The 20,305-nt window shown below is 46.6% G+C and overlaps 1 protein-coding gene across 1 annotated transcript in view; it reads left to right on the top strand.

Annotated features, from left to right (window-relative positions):
* The window catches only part of ITGA11 (integrin subunit alpha 11), a 101,339-nt gene that overhangs the window by 15,439 nt on the left and 65,595 nt on the right, over positions 1-20,305 (top strand). The window contains exon 2 of the mRNA XM_063142347.1: positions 2,725-2,836. Within this exon, the coding sequence (XP_062998417.1) occupies positions 2,725-2,836 (112 nt within the window). The remainder of the gene's footprint in view (positions 1-2,724; positions 2,837-20,305) is intronic.

Here is a 20,305-nt window from a genome sequence, read left to right as displayed (position 1 = left end):
AAACCATGTGACAAAGGCAGCCGTCATGCCCTTTTTCTCCAGAGACATGCCTCTTACCACAGATGGCCTTCTGCCAAAGCTTGCTGGAATGATCGCTACTACTATGAAGAAGACCGGGATAGATACTCGTAAGCAAGATTGAACTGCCTCCAAGAGATACTTACCAGTTCTGAGACTCTATAGGGACTATTTCCCCATCGTCCTTGGCCCCAGAGCAGCATTCCTCTGCAGTCTGACCTAACCTAAGCCACCAATGCTATGTCCTTGAAGGTGCCTCTCCCCACTTTGTTGCCAACCCCAAGGTACCAGCAGTTGGATATACTCACGGTCTCTTCTGCACCAAATCCAGCATCCATTCTTCCAGTGATTTTGACTCAGGTTTGGAGGATGATTCTGCATCTTCTTCTGATGACACAGATCTCAGGTCACATTGTCAATAATACTCAGCTGGAATCCCCATCAGAAGAGTCTTTTTGGTGCTATTTCTATTGATGCTACAATCCCTCCAGGCTCAGATTTCAAGAAGCCCCATCATCTATTAAAAAATGATCCAGTTTTCCAACTAATTTCATCTTACCAGCAACTCCTGATGGCAATGAGAAGATGGTATATCTGGACTTGATGAAAACTTGGCCAAAGCTACCAACACTTTTACAGGAAGCAAAGGACTCATGGGACAAACCATTGTCTACTCCATCTCTGTCCTACCAGTAGGAACACATGTATAGATTACCGGGAAAAGATTGTGTCCTCCTCTTCTAGCATCCAGCTCCAGATGTGTTGGTTGTGGAGCACTCACAAGACTACACATATATTGATTTATTTAAGAGGCCATCTTTCAGAACAAACAATAATTGAAAACAGTAATAAAACCTAACACTACAACTCTGCTTTCACTAATTTCTATCTCTTCCTTCTTCACATCCTGCCTTTGATTCTTCTCACAGAGTAATTTAACTAACTTTGTCCCCTAATTCCTCTTACTGTTTCTCCATCCTAGCTCAATGCCCTTTCCCTGAGACCGCCTCTGTCTTCATCCTCTTCCTAACCAACAACTGCTACTAACTCTACCCAACTTTCCATTCTGGCTTTGGTTGTCAATCATTCCTCCACTCATTCTTCTGTTACAGTAACGAATACAAAGACAGGGTTCAAATTCAAGATGATCTTGACAGGATGGATATGGAGAACGGGGCCAAACAAAATGAATTTAGGCAGAGATAAATATAAAGGTCTGCATTTAGGAAGGAAAAAACAGATGCAGCAATATAGAACTGGTGACACATGGCTTGACAGCAGTACATGTGAAAATAATTAGGGGTTTTAGTAGATCAATGGTTAAACCTGAATCAGCAGTGCAATGCGGCAGCTAAAAAGGCAAGTACAATTCTAGGCTGGATCAACAGAAATGTAGGCCATAGCTAGACCTAAAGTTTATCCCAGGATTGTCCTGGGGTCAAACCTGTTCATCTAAGTGCCACACAGGGCATCCAGCGCTCAGGCAGGGGCGAACCCGGGATGATCCTGGGATAAACCTTAGGTCTAGCTACGGAAGTAATGATACCACTTTATTCTGTTTTGTTCAAACCTCACCTGGAGGGGATCTACACTAGTATATGAAATGTTGTTTTTACAGTCATTGGACGTTTTGTTTTTGAACAATTTAAAATGTAGCAGTTTTTAAAACATTTACTTACTTTTCTCTTTCCATGGGAATGCATTCCTTTTGGCCACACTAAGAAAATAAATCTGTTTGTTCTATTCTGCCAATTTCCCCTCCCACTTCCTCTTCTCTCTGAGACAATCCTCCACCTACAAACAATCCAGCAAGCAGCCTCCCAAAAGTGAAACTGGAAGTGTCTGCAAAAAAGAGGGGGAAGGAGTTTCCTTAGGGAGGGGGAAGGAGTTTCAGGCTATCAATCGGAATCAGATTTTGAAGCAGAAGAAACAGGCACAGAAACGTTCCAGTCTACACGGGAAGTGGGGGAGGTGATTCTCCCAGGCTTTTCACCAGCTGGGAATGAACTTTTGCCGAATCTTATCAGTGAAAACATTAACAACTCACAGTCTGTTGGAAATCAGCAATCTTCAGAGGGGGAAGAAACTTCAGATAGGCTGATCCTACAGTCCACCACAGACTCAAGTGGGTGGAGCTAAAAGAAGGTGAGAGGCGATCAGCTCAGCTAGCTTCTCGCCAAAGGCTTCTTCAGAAGAATCTTCCTTGAAGTTAAAGGGGTCTTAGAGAAAAAGCTTCCCCTTTTGTTGATAGGACAATTGTCTCGCTTAGTTCAGCCAAATGTTAGCCTAGAGGAAAGTACCTAGAGTTTAAATTCTCCTTAAGTGCAAAGAGATATTTATTAGCTGAATAAAGCTTTGTAGATTACATGGCAGGTCTCTTTATTGTCTCACACTTCAGCGGGAGGGCTTGGAGACGCAACATTGCTGTACTTACTTTACACACATGTACGTTTTAATGTAATTGTCAGTCTTTGCACTTCATTTTGGTTGAATGTTGCAGTCCTAATTATTGCCCGATTTTTTTCTGCCACAAAGTCCTGAGATGCAGTTTTAAAAAGGGTCCCTTGAATATCAACATTGACATTTCAAAACTTAAATGACTTATTTATTTTACGAATGTTCATATCATTCAATTTGCCCGTGCAGGAGGGCCTCCATGGCCCTTTCCCTGCACAACTGAATTCTGTTCTTATTTATTTGTCTCAGGATTCTGTGATGCTTTCAACATCGACACAAAGAAGCCACAAATTATACCGGGCTCTAAAGACGCTTATTTTGGTTATACAGTTCAGCAGCATGAAATCAACGGGAAGAAATGGTGAGTGAATGCTATCTTTTTCCTATACTGAATGTTTGTATTGTGATGTCACTTCTGATGTTTGGGGCAAACCATGCTTCTTTTATGATGCCTCTAATGCTGCTCTGTAGCAATACCTAATATTTGGATTTTTAGTTACATCCTGAGAAAATGGCTAGCTCACACTTGAAATGTCACTGCTAGGTGTTGGTATTTTTCCAAACATCACCAGGTATGCTGTAGCCAAAGATGCAAAGGAAAGAACATTCTTAAGGGAAAGGGTAACAGTGCAGAACCTTCTTAAGTTTGGGGCCATATTGCACAGAAAAAGCCTTAGAAAATAGTACTAGAGGGGACCTTAGCTTAGTCCTGGGAGGATTCCACATGTCGTACTGAGGGCGCTTCCGTGCGCCCCCAAAGCGATCGTGTAGCTTGCCTTTCGAAGAGACGAGGAAGAGGCGTCCTTTCGAAGAGACGAGGAAGAGGCCCCGCCTTCTTCCGCCGAGCTCTCCGACCCGGCCGGCGAGGAGGTAGGTGGGTGGCAGCGGCAGTGGCAAGGACGCCTCTTCCTCGTCTCTTCTCCAGGCAAGCTACATGATCGCTTTGGGGGCGCACTGGGGGCGCATGGAAGCGCCCTCAGTATGACGTGTAGAATCCCCCCTGGTAAACACATGCATTGGCAACCCAGTATGTGTGCCATTTTCTTTGAGTTGGAATGCAATGCTTATTTGGGGTGTTGGGTCTGTGGTGAGGTTGCAGTCTTCTAGTAATGGGCATCCATGTGTGAGCCAGCCCTGAAACTCTTCTCTTCAAATGTCCAAAATGAATACACAAAAATAAAATAAGTAGCTAATTTTTTTTTATTCCAAACCGAAAAAAGAAGCTATTGTAAAGCCACCATGATTCATGCTGGTTAAAGTATGAATCACTAAGCAAACAAGCTATCTATACTACAAAACCAACAGACGTAAATTGCACTCCCAAAGAATCCAATCGCATTACGATTTGTGGTGCCCAATATCAGCCAGCAATGTTAGGTCTGAATTTGGCAGACAGAAGACTCAGAGGGGGGAAAAGCAAAATCACAATTTTATGTTAAAGGGGAAACTAGATGACCATCCCAGAATGACAACCTGCAAAGATTCCAGAAGTCTAGCAAGAGATACTGGGAAGGAAAAGGCACATTGAGAAACCAAATGGCACTCTGAGAAGTGCCGGGCTCTGTCAGAAAAACTGATATAATAACAGCTCTTGCAAATCCTGGCACCCCACCAAATATTTAAAGAGGAATTTAAGCTCACTTAGCATCTTGGATTGTTTATAGGACTGTGTCTTTTCCCAAAAATATATATTTTTTTAAAGTCCTGAAATTCTCCCAGATATCTTATGTGCATCATATCAATATCTGCTGTCCCAGGCTGTCTAAATGCTCAGAAAGCCCCAGGATGAGTGCACGGTGGCACGGCGTCGATTATACGACAATGCTGCGATCACGCACTGAAGCTGCGGAGAGAAAAAAGTCAGGGACTTAACCCCACTTTTTTCTCCAGAGTGAGGCGAGGGCGCTCAGGACAGTGTTAAGGCAGTCTCAAAGCCTCGCTCCAGAGTCACAGTCAGGAGGTGCCTGGTGAAAGGTGACCTGTGATTAGTCACCTTCCACCAGGAAGAGGGCTGGGGCAGCTCTGGTCCCCGGATGGCCACCCAGAAACCCCTCCCTCCCTCCCTCCTTGGCATTGGGATTACCTGACGCCACCCCTGGGTAGGGAAAGCATGGGGGTTTCAAGGGTCATGGCGCCCACCCAGCACCGTGAAGACACCCCATGGGTTATATCAAATAACAAGCCGTGAAATCCATCAAGAATCCCAATCCGTGTACCTGCAAATGCTCTCCACCAGGCTTGGGCATCCTTCAGGTACAGGATGCTGTAGGTTGGTCCCAGTTTAAGGTGCTGAGGCCTGGAGTGACCTCTTCCCTTCAGCTTCCCGTGCCCTTCACCCATAGCCAGGCTGATGTTGTCCACTGCCAGCCCCGCCTTTGGCTGCCCAGCTGAACTGCCATCTTTCTCCCATCTGCCTCCTTTCTGCTCTCCAGTCTTGTCCATACCTGCGTTTCAGAGTTGGGCATCTCTTTGTAGACTGGACAGAGTTCTTTCACCCACTTATGACCTCTATTACCACCCCGCCTTCCTCCAGAAGCTTCCCTCAAGATTTCCCCTGTCATCAGATCCAGGCTGGGGACCAACCAGGTGTCTCACTATTAGCATTCTAGCTCCCTGCTCCATTCCTCTGGAAACGCCCAAATATGCTTTTTTAATTATTTTTATCCATATCTATCAGAGTCTGGAGTGGTAAACAAAAGGAACACAATGATAAAATGATTAAAACACTTCCTGGAACAGAACTGTTTTCAGGAGACACATGAAACAACACAGTCTTAGTGCCTGCCTGACCTCTAGGGCCAGGGAGTTCCAAAGAAAAGGGCCCACCACGCTAAAGGCTCTTTAGTAGGCATCCTTAGAATTCACAGTACTCCTGTTAAGATGACACGCTAAGCCCCAGTGGTTAAGCATTTTGAGCTAAACAATATGTCGTAGCGTGTCATGTGAACCATAACTTAGCATGTCATGGGAGAGGACCTTCTTGGTGGCTGCTCCAATGCTTTGGAACTCACTTCCCAGGGAAGCTAGGCTGGCTCCCTCCTTGATGGGCTTTCGGAAGCAGGTTAAAACTTTTTTGTTCCATCAGGCCTGAATAATCTGGTCCTCCATCTATGTTAATGTCTTATAATTTTGTTGTGTATTTTAAACATTTATGGTTTTGTTTCTCCCTCCCCCCCAATGTATGTGTTAAACTTTGTAAGGCTGCCTTGAGGGCCATAGTGCCTGGTTTAACTCTGCTGATTCTCAGTTCATATCATCTCTCCTCCTGGAGCTGCTATTATGCCATCCCCACAGGACTACGTTTAGCCATTAAAATCCCACCAAAACATGAAAAAAATAAAACAGGACATCATGGGAATTATTCATGCACCTCCAGGCGGGGACCTATGAAGTTTGGCTGCACATTGTTGCAGTCCCAGTAAGTGCTTTCACATCACATCCACACACATACAACCTGGCCAGGTTGTTGTACCTAAATATGTGTTGATATCAAATTTGGATTTTCTAAATATAGAATCATAGAATAGAAGAGTTGGAAGGGCCATCGAGTGCAGATGGTTGTCCAGCTGCCTCTTGAAGGCCTCCAGTGTGGGAGAGCCCACAACCTCCCCAGGTAACTGATTCCATTGTTGTACTGCTCTAACAGTCAGGAAGTTTTTCCTGATGTCCAGCTGGAATCTGGCTTCCTTTAACTTGAGCCCATTATTCCATGTCCTGCACTCTGGGAGGATCGAGACGAGAACTTGGCCCTCCTCTGTGGGACAACCTTTCAAGTATATGAAGAGTGCTATCATGTCTCCCCCTCAGCCTTCTCTTCTCCAGGCTAAACGTGCCCAGTTCTTTCAGTCTCTCCTCATAGGGCTTTGTTTCCAGACCCCTGATCATGTAATTAGAGAAATTGTTGTTTGTAAATGGGTTTTTTGGGGGCGGGGGGGGCAAAACGTACATGGTAGAACAGGGTTTCAGTATCACAGAAAATAAATCTGGGGGAAGGAGGGAAGAGAACTGACAAATTCATTTATATTCACTACCCATGTCTGTCTAAGTGTGTGTGTGCACATGGATAAAGATCTGAGCAGGGCTGCTTTCTTCATTCTGAACTTTCAGGGCAGACAGCCAAGTGTTACACATTTGAGGGAGGGGGCTTGAAGTGTGACCATGGTAGTGGAAAGTCTGAAAGGAAAGAATCCATATTACCAAATTCCAAGCGAGAGGGAGGGGGGATAATTTACACTCTCAAATGCAGCCAACGCATTAGATCATCTTCTCTCTTCATTGTCTTTCCAGATAAGCAATTTAAGATCATTCTTTCCTAATTCAGTGAGCTTGGCTTCCCTTTGCCTTTAAAATAAGCACAGATTTGCCTCCCTTCGCTATAAAAGGGTTGCATCAGACAATGTTGCTTAGCTTTTTTTTTCTTTTCCCTTTCCTGGATTAACTACTGAAATATTCTGAAACTCTTTAGCAGGTGTGTGTTGTCCATCAAAACTTGGGTATTGCATTTGAGCTCTACACAGATGCCGGTAACTTAAGAGCTTTTTACAGCTCTCTGGCAGGGTTCTTAACACAGGCCTGCACAGGGCTTTCCCTAGGCCATTTCTGGATGGTGGCGTATTGATGCCACGAGCCCTCAACCCCACCCCCTACATTTGCGCTCCTTTGCATTGTCCCCACACAAAGGAGAAAGCATGGGGGTTGTAATGAGGAACCAAGGGAGGCGCCACTCTGCTGCGCCACTGGATGGGTGCCACTGCGCCTCAGTGCGTCCGTCCCTGGTTGAGGGCTTTCTAGTTCCCAGCATGTATCTAAGAGTGTCAGGTTCTGTCCTGCAGCACCACCTGGCGGCCACAGTGCACCTTGCCAGCCGCAGGGTTGTTGCAGGATCCAGGCTTAGACCAGTAAGCACTCCCAGGTGGACTGATGCAGACCAGGTGGGAGCAGCCAGGGAAGGCTGCAATTCCATTGCAGTTTTGCCACAACAACACAGTTTCCTGTGCCTGCTGCAGCCCGTACCTAACTACCTGCAAATCCCGGACCTTGCCTGGCCTTCTGTTTCTACTGACTACGCCTTTTGCCTCCGGCCCTGCCTGGACTCTGTTTGCCTTCAGACGCTGACCCTTGCTTGTCCTTGCTTACACGTGGTGCCTCTGGCCCCTGTGGGACTCTGCCGCTCGGCACACGTGCCTCAGCCCCGGCTGGTATCACTTGACGCCCCGCCCACCAAGCCGGTTCCACCACCGTCCATCCCGGCCCCAGCATTGGGCAAAAGGCAGGATACAAATAATAATAATAATAATAATAATAATAATAATAATAATAATAATAATAATTACGCTCACTAACCGTTTGCTGCAAAGGGGTTAGTGGCTTAACTATGGCTTAGCCCCAGAATGTCCATTCAACAAAATGAAACCAGAACTGTGGGAACTATTAGCCTTAATTAGGGTCCTTTGCATCTCGTGGGGTCAGGAATTGCCACATTTTCCTGAATGCCTATAGACAAAATTCCATCTTAATTATTCAGTGCCAAAGCGGAAGCGACGGCAGCTCCGTGGCAGAGCGAGGGCTTTGCATGCAGGAAGCCCCAGGTTCAATCCTGCAGCCTCTCCGGGTAGGGATGCTTGCCGGGGGTTGGGGCACTGATTTGGATTGGGGCCATAGTGCCTGGTTTAACTCTGATAATTCTCAGTTCAAATCATCTCTCCTCCTGGAGCTGCTATTATGCCATCCCCACAGGATGTCTTGCTTGTGGGTCCCTGGTCGACAGCTGGTCGGCCACTGTGTGAACAGAGTGCTGGACTAGGTGGACCCTTGGTCTGATCCAGCATCAGGGCTCTTCTTCTGTTCTTATGTCCCTGAGCCTCCAGTTCACATGTGTGCTTCTAAATGCTGACTTAACCATTTTCTAATTCTGGAAGATCATCTTTAAAAAAAGAAGAAGAAGAAGAAGAAAAAAAAGCCAACCTAATTGCAGACTTTACCCTCAGATATTTAGCAGCAGCCAATTCTTCATCCCCCAAAATGACATCTCCTCACCAGAGCCAAGCGGATGGTGAAAAAGAAACCCGCCCTGACCCCCAGAGGGCCAATGGAACATGTCCCTATGCAGTTTTAAGGCAAGGCTAACTAGCTGCGATTGGATTTTTGATGCTCTTTTTCGAAAAATGCCAAGATCAATACAGCAACTGGCCTACCCTTCTACCACCAACCCACCCCCAGGAATACAACTGCCCCAACACCATGTCCTGCATTACACAGGGAGCAACCTGGCTTGGGCACCTTCTGTAGACTCTACAGGAAGTGGGGCTTTCTGATTATTGTGCCTGAGCATGTCATGTGGTTTCAATTGCATCTGCCCTCTTTTTTTAGAAGTTTTACTTATACTAGCTTAGGTTATTACCTAAATAATAAAAATGGGCCTTTTCAGGTACTGAACATCTGTGGATAATGGACCTACATGGGGTAGGGGCTGCTCATGTTAGGCTCTGGGGGGCTCCTAGAGATGCCGACATGGACATGTGTAGGTTGGGGGGGGGAATTCATGACTTTCTGCCACTGCCCCTCCCTGTACATAAACACATTCATTCGTCCTGAAAAGTATGGATGGATGAATCAGTCTATTTTCTCTCAAAATATGCAGGTCTAAGCATTCTCCGTAAATACACATTTTGAAAGTGTTTTGAGCTAAGAACATTCAGGAAGCATGGAAGCCAATGGATCATTTGAACGCACAAGGATCGAATCCCATCGAGCAGGGCTGAGGGGGACTGTTCCGAAGTCTTTGCAGCAGCTTGCATGAGTTCTGGGGCCATTCCAAACGGTGGAGGCAGCCATGAGGGGGAAGAGAGTCCTGCCACTGAAGCATTCAGGGGTCACTCTGAAGCACTCCTTTTGCCTTTATGAATTGCCCTGGGCCAGGTAACATGTGAGATACTGTCTCGGAGGCTTCAGCTGCAGCTATTTCTGCAGTCATCAGATCTCCGGGTCCTTGGGCAGGCTCTTGAACTGGGGACTCTGGCAACCAGAGTCAAGAGCTTCATCTTCTGGGCTACAATGGCCCCTACCCAGAGGGTGTGCCTGGGGGACACCAGTGGGGCAGGCCAGAACGCAGGCCTTCAGCTCTTTGTTCCACAACTGTCAGCTGACATAACAGTCCAGCCTGGCTCCTTTGTCCGAGCCTTCCATGCCTGGGTGGAAGCCAAGCTGCTAAGAGACTGGTGGTGCTGGCCTGCCCAACCACACGGTACTTGCTGCTGGGCCTCCAGACGGTCAGTCGTCGAGGTTGCTACGACTAATATCTGTGATTTCCAGGCCTTGTTTACATGCTCTATATACCCGGTCATAGCTGCGCAGTTGCACCCCATTGTTTATACGACACAGCCTCCAACTCGCAGCCACATCAAGCTTCCCCCCCCCCAAAAAAAACCTGCATTTTTTCGAGGTGTCGTTTTACTGTGACTTTTTACATTGCTCCAATATCACCAAGGTTGTTTGTTGTCTGTCAGTGGTGGCTTCGGTTCAGATTAAGAGAGTTGGGGTAGTTAGGGGCAGATCCCAGTGCAAAGTAGGTGTGAGAATGCAGGGCAGGCAGGTGGCTGGGCTCGACAAGCCTAGTAATGGAGATATCAAAGTCTGGGGAATGAAAGTAAGGGCTGATATTGGGAATATCGCATAAACTCCATGAATTGTGCCAGCGCATCTGCACTGCTACAGGCTTTCAAAGTTGCGCAGAGTTGCCAGAAAACAGCATCAGCAAAAGGTTTTGGCAGGTTTTGGTGCCCGATATTTGCTGCCCATTACTGCCTTCCAACAATGGCGCTGCTATTTTCCCTGCCTGGAAAGCCCGTGCTCCTTTCTTCCATATAAGCAATGCTGCAGGGTTTGGGGGGAACGAGTGGGCAAAGTGGCGTCACATAGGCCTTTGCTAGACCTACCTGATAATCCGGTGGTGAGGAGAGGAGAGCCCGTGATGCGACTATCGCAGGCTCTCGACATAGTCTACAACTCAGGCGCGACGAGGTCAAGAACCCGTCGCGTCCACCTTTTTTTCCATCTTAAAGGGGCCATGCACACGAACGCTTGTGCGCTCAGGTAAGTGGGTTTTTTTTTAAAAAAAATAATGACTTTCCCTGCTCCTCCCACCCTAGCCCTGATGGCCGCAGCACTCCTGAGGAGCGCTGCGCCCTGTCCGCCGCTTTTCCCCACTACTCATGAGTAATTGCAGTAGCTGGGGAAAGCGGTGGAATGGTCTACACGCTTGCAGTCTCAGGCTCAGCCCAAGGCCATGGGAAATACCGGGCCAAAAGTGGTGCCCATTACCCCGGGGCAAGGGAGGGTTGACCCCTGCCTGAGCCCGGGATCCCCTGTGCATCATCAGGACACACAGGGGTGATCCCGGGTATCAGCCTGTGCTAACCCTTCATCTAGCTAAGGCCATAGACACCACCACCACCACCCCAGTCTACGCGCTGTTGGATGAGACAAGAGAAGACAACCAGCTAGAGATCGTCATGGGTGGATGGGTGATACGTTGCTATTTTTATTACTCTGCAAGGCTTTTCATTCACCCCTAACGCTTTTCAGCGTGCAAAATACTTCTATAGGTCTCTTGTCTCATTCATCCTTAAAACAACCTGGTAAAAGGCTTTGTAGCTGAGCAGGAATCTGAAGGCGGCCTAATCCAGCCAAGGAGGCATGATCCTTCCAGCCCTGTGTCCTTCGTTCCCACGTGAGCTTGGAGAAGCTGGCAGCAAACGCTTCTATACTTTGGGTAATAACACTTCAGGAGCAGACATGACGTTCTCCGTCTTACTGTAATGTGAAAGAAGGGAAGAGACTCAGGGGAGGCAGCGTCTAATCTAGGCTGAAGATTTACAGCAAGGATTGTGCTGATCTGGAAAAGCAGTTAGTCATTTCCCTCAGCTCTCTTGGCTGAGGGTCTTTGGTGGTCCGGCTAGCAACTGTTCTGGTGGGGAGAGAGGCATCCATGCGAAGGGGGTGGCTGGTACTGGGGCCTGGACCCTGTCTTGACAGTGCCGTGTTGGCGCCGCGAGACCTCTAGCTCCCGTGTTTGCACTCCTCCCCGGCATCTGCACGGGAAGGAACGCAAGTGTGGAGTTGCTGCCGCCATTGTGCTGGGCACCAGGGGGGATGGAGAGGAACGAGGCAGCCAGAGGGGGACGAAGAGAGGGACGCGCAGCGCCTGAACCACCTCTCCTCCCTCTGACCTCCCACTGGCTGCCTGTTCCTTCTCCCCTCCCCCGTTTTTTTCTATATCTGCAGAGCTGCACAGATGCCGATAAAAAATGTAAAAAGAGGGGAGGAATGGCCCCCATTCCTCCCCTCCCCACCATTTTTATTTTTTATATATACAGGCATGCACAGGGCTCTGCTAAGTTCCCGGAGGTCCGCCCCCTTCCCTGTCCAGCTGAGGCGACCAATCAGGGGGCACCATTGGCTGTGACACGCCACCGCAGCCAAAAAAGTCAGGATATAAATGCCAGACTTTTTTTCAGCGGAGTTTCTGGGGTTTGCCCCCGGATGGCTTTGCAATGGCGTCTGCATCATGTAGATGACCTGCCGGTACTCTGAATCCACCTCAGGGCAAACCCTTACACCAAGCAGGATATAACACTTTAAAATGCTGTGAAAACTGTATATGTAATGTGTCCTGGGCCTGAACAGTTGTCATAAGCATTATAAACTGTTATAAGCGGTAGTGTAGATCCTGCGCAAGACAAGCCCCTAGCTATACCAATTTCACCCACCCACCACACGCCCTGGTAATCCTATGAGATGTTCAGGAGTTCAAATACAAGTGGAATTTCTAGCTTAGCTGCATGTTCAACAAAAAGGCACCACTGCAGATGGAGGGGACGACTGTGTGTTCCAGGGCTTTGCTGGGCCTCACCTCAGAAGTCCAAACCAAACTAGGGCCAGATCTTCACCAAGCGGGATGTGACACTTGAAAACGGTTTGAGAGCTGCACGCGGCGTGTGGCCTGGGGCCCCCAACAGTTGCCACTACAGTTGTTATAAACTGTTTTAAAGCCGTAGGGTAGAGCCTGCCTAGGCTTTTTTCATCACGTTGGGACTACGCAGGATTTTTAGTTCTGTGTCAGGGATGCCATCATGCTGGACACAATTGCCTCCAATTGGTTCCCATTGTTGGGTTAGGCAGAGCTCCCTGTCATCAACACATCAAGTGAGCCCAGCAGAACTGGCAACCGGCTTTGGGGCCGTCGATCTACATTGCCCATCCTATAGATCAATACTTTTCTTTAAAAGCAGAAGTGTGATGATTCAAACAAGCCTTTCTAGGCCAAGCCGTGAATTAAGAGACGTGCTGCTCAGAAGATGTCATGTAATTAGAACGATCCTTTCCAGCTCCGAAGCCACAGTCCCTGAGAACATCTGTCTAAATTACAGCTGTGTCCGATTTGGATGAGAGGGCTTGATATAAAACAGGAAGAAAACACTAATTATGACTTGGGAAAACAAAACAAGATCACCTCATTGCTTGTTAAAGATTAAAAGGACTTATTCCTGGGGCAGGGTGGGGTGGAGGTGTCCCATTGGGAAGCACATTTTTTAAAAACCTATAGAATTTTCTAAGGAAAAATATGAGCCTCTGGAAGACAATCAACCAGATCTGGGGTCTCCAACATGGTGCCCATGAGTCCCAGTTTGCCCCTGGACACCTCTCTTGGTGCCCCCCCCCGGCTTCCTATCGCTCCTGGTGATGATTTTATTTCACACACACACACACACAAACACACACACACACACACACCTATATAATTTTAAAAGATAACTGGGGAACCTGGCAGCCTGCAAAGTGAAGTGCTGCCCTCCAGTGCCCCCTTCATTTGGGTTTGAAAGAGTGCTTTGGGGGTTTGGAGCTCAAACCCATCCTCTGCCTTGCCTTTGGGCAAAACTTACTTTTCTTTCAATGTCGCCAGTTTGCATTTTGGGAAATAAGTGTTTTGTCATGACCACCATGGTAGCCATTTTTATGAATGGGCAAGCCTTTTGTGAGATTACCCAAAATACTCCCTCAAAATTATGCAAGCATGGAGCATGTGGAAAGGGAGACATTTTTCTCCCTCTCCCATAATACTAGGACCCCCGTGGGGTCATCCTATGAAGCTGATTGGTGGGAGATTAGGGCCAGATAAAAGGAAGGACTTCTTCACACAGCACAGAGTTAAACTCTGGAATTTGCTACCACAAGATCAATTTGGATGGCTTCAAAAGGGGGTTCGATAAATTCCTGGAGGAGAAGGCTATTCATGGCTACTAGCCCTGATGGTTGTGTGCTATCTCTAGTATCAGAGGCAGTAAGCCTGTATTCACTGGTTGCTGGGGAACATGGACGGGAGGGTGCTGTTGCACCCATGTCCTGCTTGTCAACAGCTGGTTAGCCACTGTGGGAACTCTTGGTCTGATCCAGCAGGACTCTTCTAATGTTCTTAAAATTCCAAATGTGCCCACCAGCCCAAAAAGGCTGGAAACCCCTGATCTAGATCCACTTGAGTTGCCATTGAAATGAGAAGGAAGAGCTCTCGAACTTATCCTCTGTAGAAATGTCTCTTTTGTATGTAAGCAACCCAAGGCTGTTCAAAAGTAGCAATGCTAAACAAGCACGGAGCTATAGTGAGGTGATACTAGGACTGACTACTGTGGATGGGGATGAATGTAAGGTAGGGTGACCATATTTGGGAAACCAAAAAAGAGGACACCTAGTGTGTGTGTGGGGAAGCCGCTTTCTGAGTCCTGCAGAAAGTACGTTATTCCCCCGCCACCTTAAAGAACCCGATTGGAGTGGAGGAGGGGAAAGGATTTCATTTTGCACCACCACCATCCACTCCAATTGGGGCCTTTTCTATAATGTCCACGAATGACCCACTTTCCCCTTTAAGACCTCAATTGGAGCTCGGGGTGGGGGAATGATGTGCCTCAAGAAAGCATGTCATTCCCTCCTGCCATGCTAATGGCAGCCTTAAAGGGGAAGGTGTGTCATTCCAGGACATTATTGAAAATTATAGAAAATCCCCCCTGACACTATGGAAAGAACAAAAACCAGGACAAATCCGGGGAAATCCTGACAGTTGGTCACCCTATGTAAGGTTGTGGCAAAATGCAGTCCTCGTCCTATGGATAGCTGTGCTTCAAAGGCAAGATGTCAAGGCCTTTCAGGGTCCTCTTCAGACAAAGCTGTGTCGATCCTGTCTGAACCTGTTTTTCTTTCTCAGAAACTATCCACTGATTTCCCCCATTCTGAAATGGAAATAACTGCTTCCTCGTGCATCAATTTTGGCTCCCCCTTCACTATCAATATCAGCCTAAACTTAGTCGTGCCTGAACAAGGGGGAGGCTAATGTATCTTCCACATGGCTTTGGTCTGGTTTCACAGGTGTTAGAGCAGCTCAGACATTGTTTGCTGAATCTGTGGCAGCAGTGAGACAACCTGCATGGTGCACTTCCAAACATGTTCCTCCTGCCCCAAGGCCTGCAGCTCTTTCATCTTGTAAAACCCCAAACCATTTTTCCACCCCTCCTAACCCAGAAGTAGATCCTTTACTAATAGCACTGCAAAAACGTGTCAAGGACAGCCGGCTCCATTAAACTCAGTTGGGCTTACTTCCAAGAGTTGGGCGCAAATACTAGAAAAAGCCTGGGCTTGAAACTGGAGCAAAAAGCCGATATGATGGAAAACTAAGCTACTTCGGGCTTATTAGAAAGGGGAAAGAAAGGAAGACAACAAGAAGCTGTTGCAAAGAAGGGCTGTGAAGGATGCCCAATACACTGTCCATTTTCTGTATATTAAAAAGCTCCCCTGGAGACAGGTAGTAGCATGAATACCTAATCCTAATGCAATTGCCAGAGAGGAAGCTGTAGGGCCTCCTTCTAAAATGAATCATCTGTTTAAGAAAACGTTTCAGTTTGATATATTATCCTGAAAGTAATATTTGGTATAATAATACGTTATAGAATATTAGCACCTTCTGCTACGGACAGATTTGAATGAAACAAGCATTTGTGGAACTTCCAAGTTCAAGACCCTAAATCACAGTGATGTACATTTTCTTAGGGAAAAACTTTTGGGGAAAGTGATAAGTCCCTAATGCACTTTTAAAATCCATCCTCTAAACGCAGCAGAGCGTGATACCCTGCTCTGGAATTCTCTTTGCAACACCCATTAGAAGAATTAAATTTTCTGCCCCAGTCTGTAGATTTTTAGAATCTACGTATTATGCAAGTTCTTTTTGATATCAAGGCCTAAGAGTGTTGCTTGTTTACCTATGCTTGCTGTCCCTATTTTGGCTTTGCGTTAAGTATTTCTGATTGTAGGTTGCTACAGTTATCAGTCTTTCAGATTTACCTTCTTTGCCAGGGTCTCTTCAATCTCTAAGTGAAGTGGTGGATGACTTGTTTCTAGTACACACAGCTGTAAATGTGTGTGCATGAGTGCTAAGGCACCAAGCAGCACACAGCCTGTCTTTTAATGTGCTGATGGGGCTCATTTTGAATGCTTGATAACCTGTTATAGGACAAAGCACGATGAAATTCTAATTCAGTAAGGGACTGGCTATGAAGGTGGTGCTCACTTGAAATATCTGGATTCTGGAGCCATGGGCTATGCTTCTTGGAAGATGAACCGCTGGCAAGGGACGGATTACCCTTCGTAAGGACCAGGAAGAATGCATTTGGCCACAGCATGAAGAACTTCATCAAGAGGGCTTTAAACTGAATCCTACAGGGGAGGGAGACATAAACCTGAAGGCAACAATGGACGAAGGCTCATGCACCATAACAGAGGGAACAGCTCTAATAGCACCCAATAATAGTCACAATAATGTAGGAAGGAAGCCAGACTATAAAGCACATGGTCTTCGATGTCTGTTTACTAATGCCCAGAGTACGGGAAACAAACAGAACAAACTTGAACTCTTAATACAGGAAGGCAAATACGACTTGATGGTGTCAGGGATGCTTTAGAATTGATTCCAGCATTAAGCAGGGGGTTGGACTTGATGGCCTTATAGGCCCCTTCCAGCTCTAGATTGCAGGGTAAAAAAAATGTGCAGGTGGAGCAGAGTCTTCACCAATGTGTAAAAGTGTGCAGCGGTGGTGGTGGGAAGCTCAATACCAACCATTAATACCAGTGACCATTGGTATTCAAATTGGAGTCCTACAAAAATGTCCCTCTATTTGTGAAATGTTAGAGGGTACAGATTAGAAATTCAGTATCACTAAAATTATTACTGTTCAATCTTTGCAGCAGTGTAATTGACTAACACACTATTACAATTCCGAAAAAGAAATTATTCTGAAAAGAAATGGAAACTCAGAGGGTTTCTCTCCCCCCGCCCCATTTCCTCCCTAATTCCGCCCAGTCCTTCCCCAGCCCTTTTCCCCTGGAGCATCACACAGCTATCCTGCTAGGTTTTACCCTGGAACCAGGTATTTTGCTTTTTGAAAGTTGGCAGCCTTGTGACATAATCTATTATTATTATTATTATTATTTATTACATTTATATACCGCCCCATAGCCGAAGTTCTCTGGGCGGTTTACAAAGATTAAAACATGTAACATTAAGAACAAATATACAAAATTTAAAACCATTAAAAGCATAAAAATGCATTACATACAATATCCATCTATTCTGGATCAGTTAAAAACTCAACATATGCTGTTAAATGCCTGGGAGAAGATAAAAGTCTTGACGTGGCTCTGAAAATATAATAATGTTGGCGCCAGACGAGCCTCGTCGAAGAGATTGTTCCATAATTGGGGAGCCACCACTGAAAAGGCCCTCTCCCTTGTTGCCATCCTCTGAGCTTCCCTTGGAGTAGGTACCCGGAGGAGGACCTTAAATGTTGAGCATAGTGTACGGAGTAGGTTCATGTCGGGAACACCCCACCTATGAGTCTCAGAGCTGGTGAGCTAGCATTCGATTGTCACAGGCACAGACAGAACTCTCCATCACTTCAAGTCCAATGGAAAGCTCCATCTGATGAGCATTTTATTGCACGCTCATTCCTGGGCACTCACGGAGTCCCTCACATGATGTCGTCTGCCTCCCATACCCCTTCCGGCCTTTCTAGCACCACAAGAAAAACCCTGGTTAAGTCCGAATTCCAACTCGGAATTGCTGCTCTCTCCTGCTGTGTACAGGTGAAGCAGCGCCATTAGAACAGCAGACTGAATGAGCCTTGTGCTCGTTGTGTACTTCCTCTTTTGAAAGAGGAGTAACTGAGGAACGAAAACACGGGTGGAGAAGCGACAGTGGGGAGTGTGTTTCCCCCCCCGGTGTGATGGAGCTCGGAGTCAGCCCAACAGCATTCAGCTGCTAGTCAACAAAGGCTGGTCTACAAATGCAAAAAGCCCTTCATGGTTTTTAAACACAAACATGTGGGAATCCAATGTTGCAAAACATTGGATTTGATGCAATATGAGATGGTACATATGTTGTATTTCTGGAATTGTAGGTCTATACACACACACACACACACACACATACGTAGGAATGCAGAAGTTTCATTACAGTTACAAGGAATCACCAGTGCGCTCTGCTTACTTTTTTATGTTTCCAGAATAGCAACTAAAAGGGAAAGTTGTTGATCCACCCTGCCGCCAAATGTGTGAGTTGTCTTTACATCTGGAGTTGGCACATCTTGCCAGCAGAGCCAATTTCGGAGTGTGGTGAGGCTATTTGCCAGGGCTGCCTATTGCCAGGGCTGGTTGTTGTGAAAGCTACAGTAGAGAAGTTTTTAAAAAGAAACACTGAAACTCTGTGCCCCCTCTATACGACAACGGGATTGATCCTCATTAAATAAAACCCCAAACTTTTGTTGTTTCGAATCTAGGTAATGAGTGTCACACTGTAGCAGCAACAGCGATTTATTTTCTGAATTTTTTTTATAGTGCAGTTATAAATGTGCACATGCGCATATACGATGGTGCGATGCTACGGAGGAGAGACGATGGAAGCTATAAATTTTATATGCGGAGCTCTGCACATTCATATAACAGACAAACCAGGAGGGGGGAAGGAACGAGGTAGCAGAATCAGAGAAGTCAAAACTAAAAACGGTGCGAAGGAATGAGGCAGCTGATAGGTGGGAAATCGGGAAATAGGCCAAGCACATTGTCCTACCCTCAAAGCTCCACCCACATGTCAAAATGTGATTTAACTCCCCCAAAGTCACATAATCACAATGTGGTGCAAACTTGGACATGATCTAAAAGTTGCAGAAAATTGCAAATGCGAAGATGCGCATTATCGCATTAAAAACCCAGTGCTACAGTGAATGGACGGCTGCGTCATGTGTCCTGAAATGACCCAGCAGGCTTCTTTGCCCCTCTCCCTGCTCCTCGCTTCCCCCTCACCTGACTGCCTTGTACCTCTGGCAACAGCACCCAGCCTACTTGTCGTTTCCCCCACCCCCACCCCCACCCAAAACGGATTGTGCAGAAAGTAAACATATATTCATTTATTTATGCTGCCCTTCAATGAAAACATTCAGGGCAGTGTACAATAAAAATAATAAAAACACTAAAGATCTGAAACGCTACGAAGGACAAAACAGCATCGGATTGTGCTGTAAACATAATTCCTACAAGCTTGGTCTTTGGCAGTGAAGTATCCTCCATATGCTGGGGTGTCACTTCGCTTTATCAAATCGCTTTCGACCCAAACTGCCCGCTACATGCTCTTGCTTTCCAACCAAGCCCATTAAACTCAGTTCTAAACACTCTGTCGTCGCCCAGGCCCATCTTGAATAAATTAGCTGCTTTGAGTTTGTGTTGGAGATTAAGTGTTCCATTGATTGCGAAGAACAGCCTTTTCCTTCGCTGCTTCCCTTGCCTCCTTTTTCCAAAAACACCCCCTTTCCCCCCTGATGTCTTTTACATTATTCACAAAAATATTTTGGGGGAAATATGATCTTTTTTAGAAAGTGTAACTGAATAGCTGCTTCCCTGGTAACTTTATTATTTCAACGGGCAGCTGATTAGATGTAGAACTGAAAAGCCAATAAGAGTGCTAGATGTAAAAAATGTGCTGATGAAATTCAGGATTCTTGTGTTTTGGCTGGTTTTACTTTTCACCTCCTCTGTGGCAACCAGGTGTCTGGATTTGTCTCCCTCCTTTCACACGCAAATAAAAAGAATCTGTAGGAAGAACACCCATTGCAATGCAGCAGCAAGCTAGCATCAATCAGATATGCCCTCTGCAGCCTGGGGCTTCCTCTCCCACAAGCCCTCTTCCACCTTCACTCTCCAAAGGGTAGGTATGAACATGAACACATGTCAGCCAGGCATGGGCTGTCAGTCACCGTCACTGTCATAACCCAGTCCTTGCAGCGTGCTGACAGCGGTTTTAGGCAGAGGAGAGCTCTCGGTGGAAGTGAACGGGAGTCTGTTGTTGATGCTGGTGTGTACGTATTGGAGCACAGGCAGGGTTCTGGGTGGGTCACTATCGACCCAGAAGTCCTGACCTGAAGGGTCTCAGCCAGGGGTGCAGCCAGCCCACTGCCAGCCAGCTCTAGCCAAAGAAGGGAACTGCAGAGTTCAGCCAAGAAAGCTCCATTTCACCAGTAGGCCAGACAGTCTTCAACTGATGGGTCAAGAAGATGGATCAAGACTCAAGATGACTCAGTTGTCGCAACAGCAGCAATACTGCCATGCAGATATAGGGTAAAACATGAAGAAGTGAGTCTGCAAATGCAGATCTGAGAAGACCGTTGACTCCTGGGTTCCTATAAAAACAGATTTCACTTGCTCATTGGCCCAAGGAGCTACATCTTGACTCTCTGAGCTGCCC

This window comes from Elgaria multicarinata, chromosome 16 (assembly GCF_023053635.1).
Source record: "Elgaria multicarinata webbii isolate HBS135686 ecotype San Diego chromosome 16, rElgMul1.1.pri, whole genome shotgun sequence".
Classification (NCBI taxonomy): domain Eukaryota; kingdom Metazoa; phylum Chordata; class Lepidosauria; order Squamata; family Anguidae; genus Elgaria; species Elgaria multicarinata.
The sequence above is the reverse complement of the archived record's forward strand: the minus strand, read 5'-3'. Positions and strand labels throughout refer to the sequence as shown.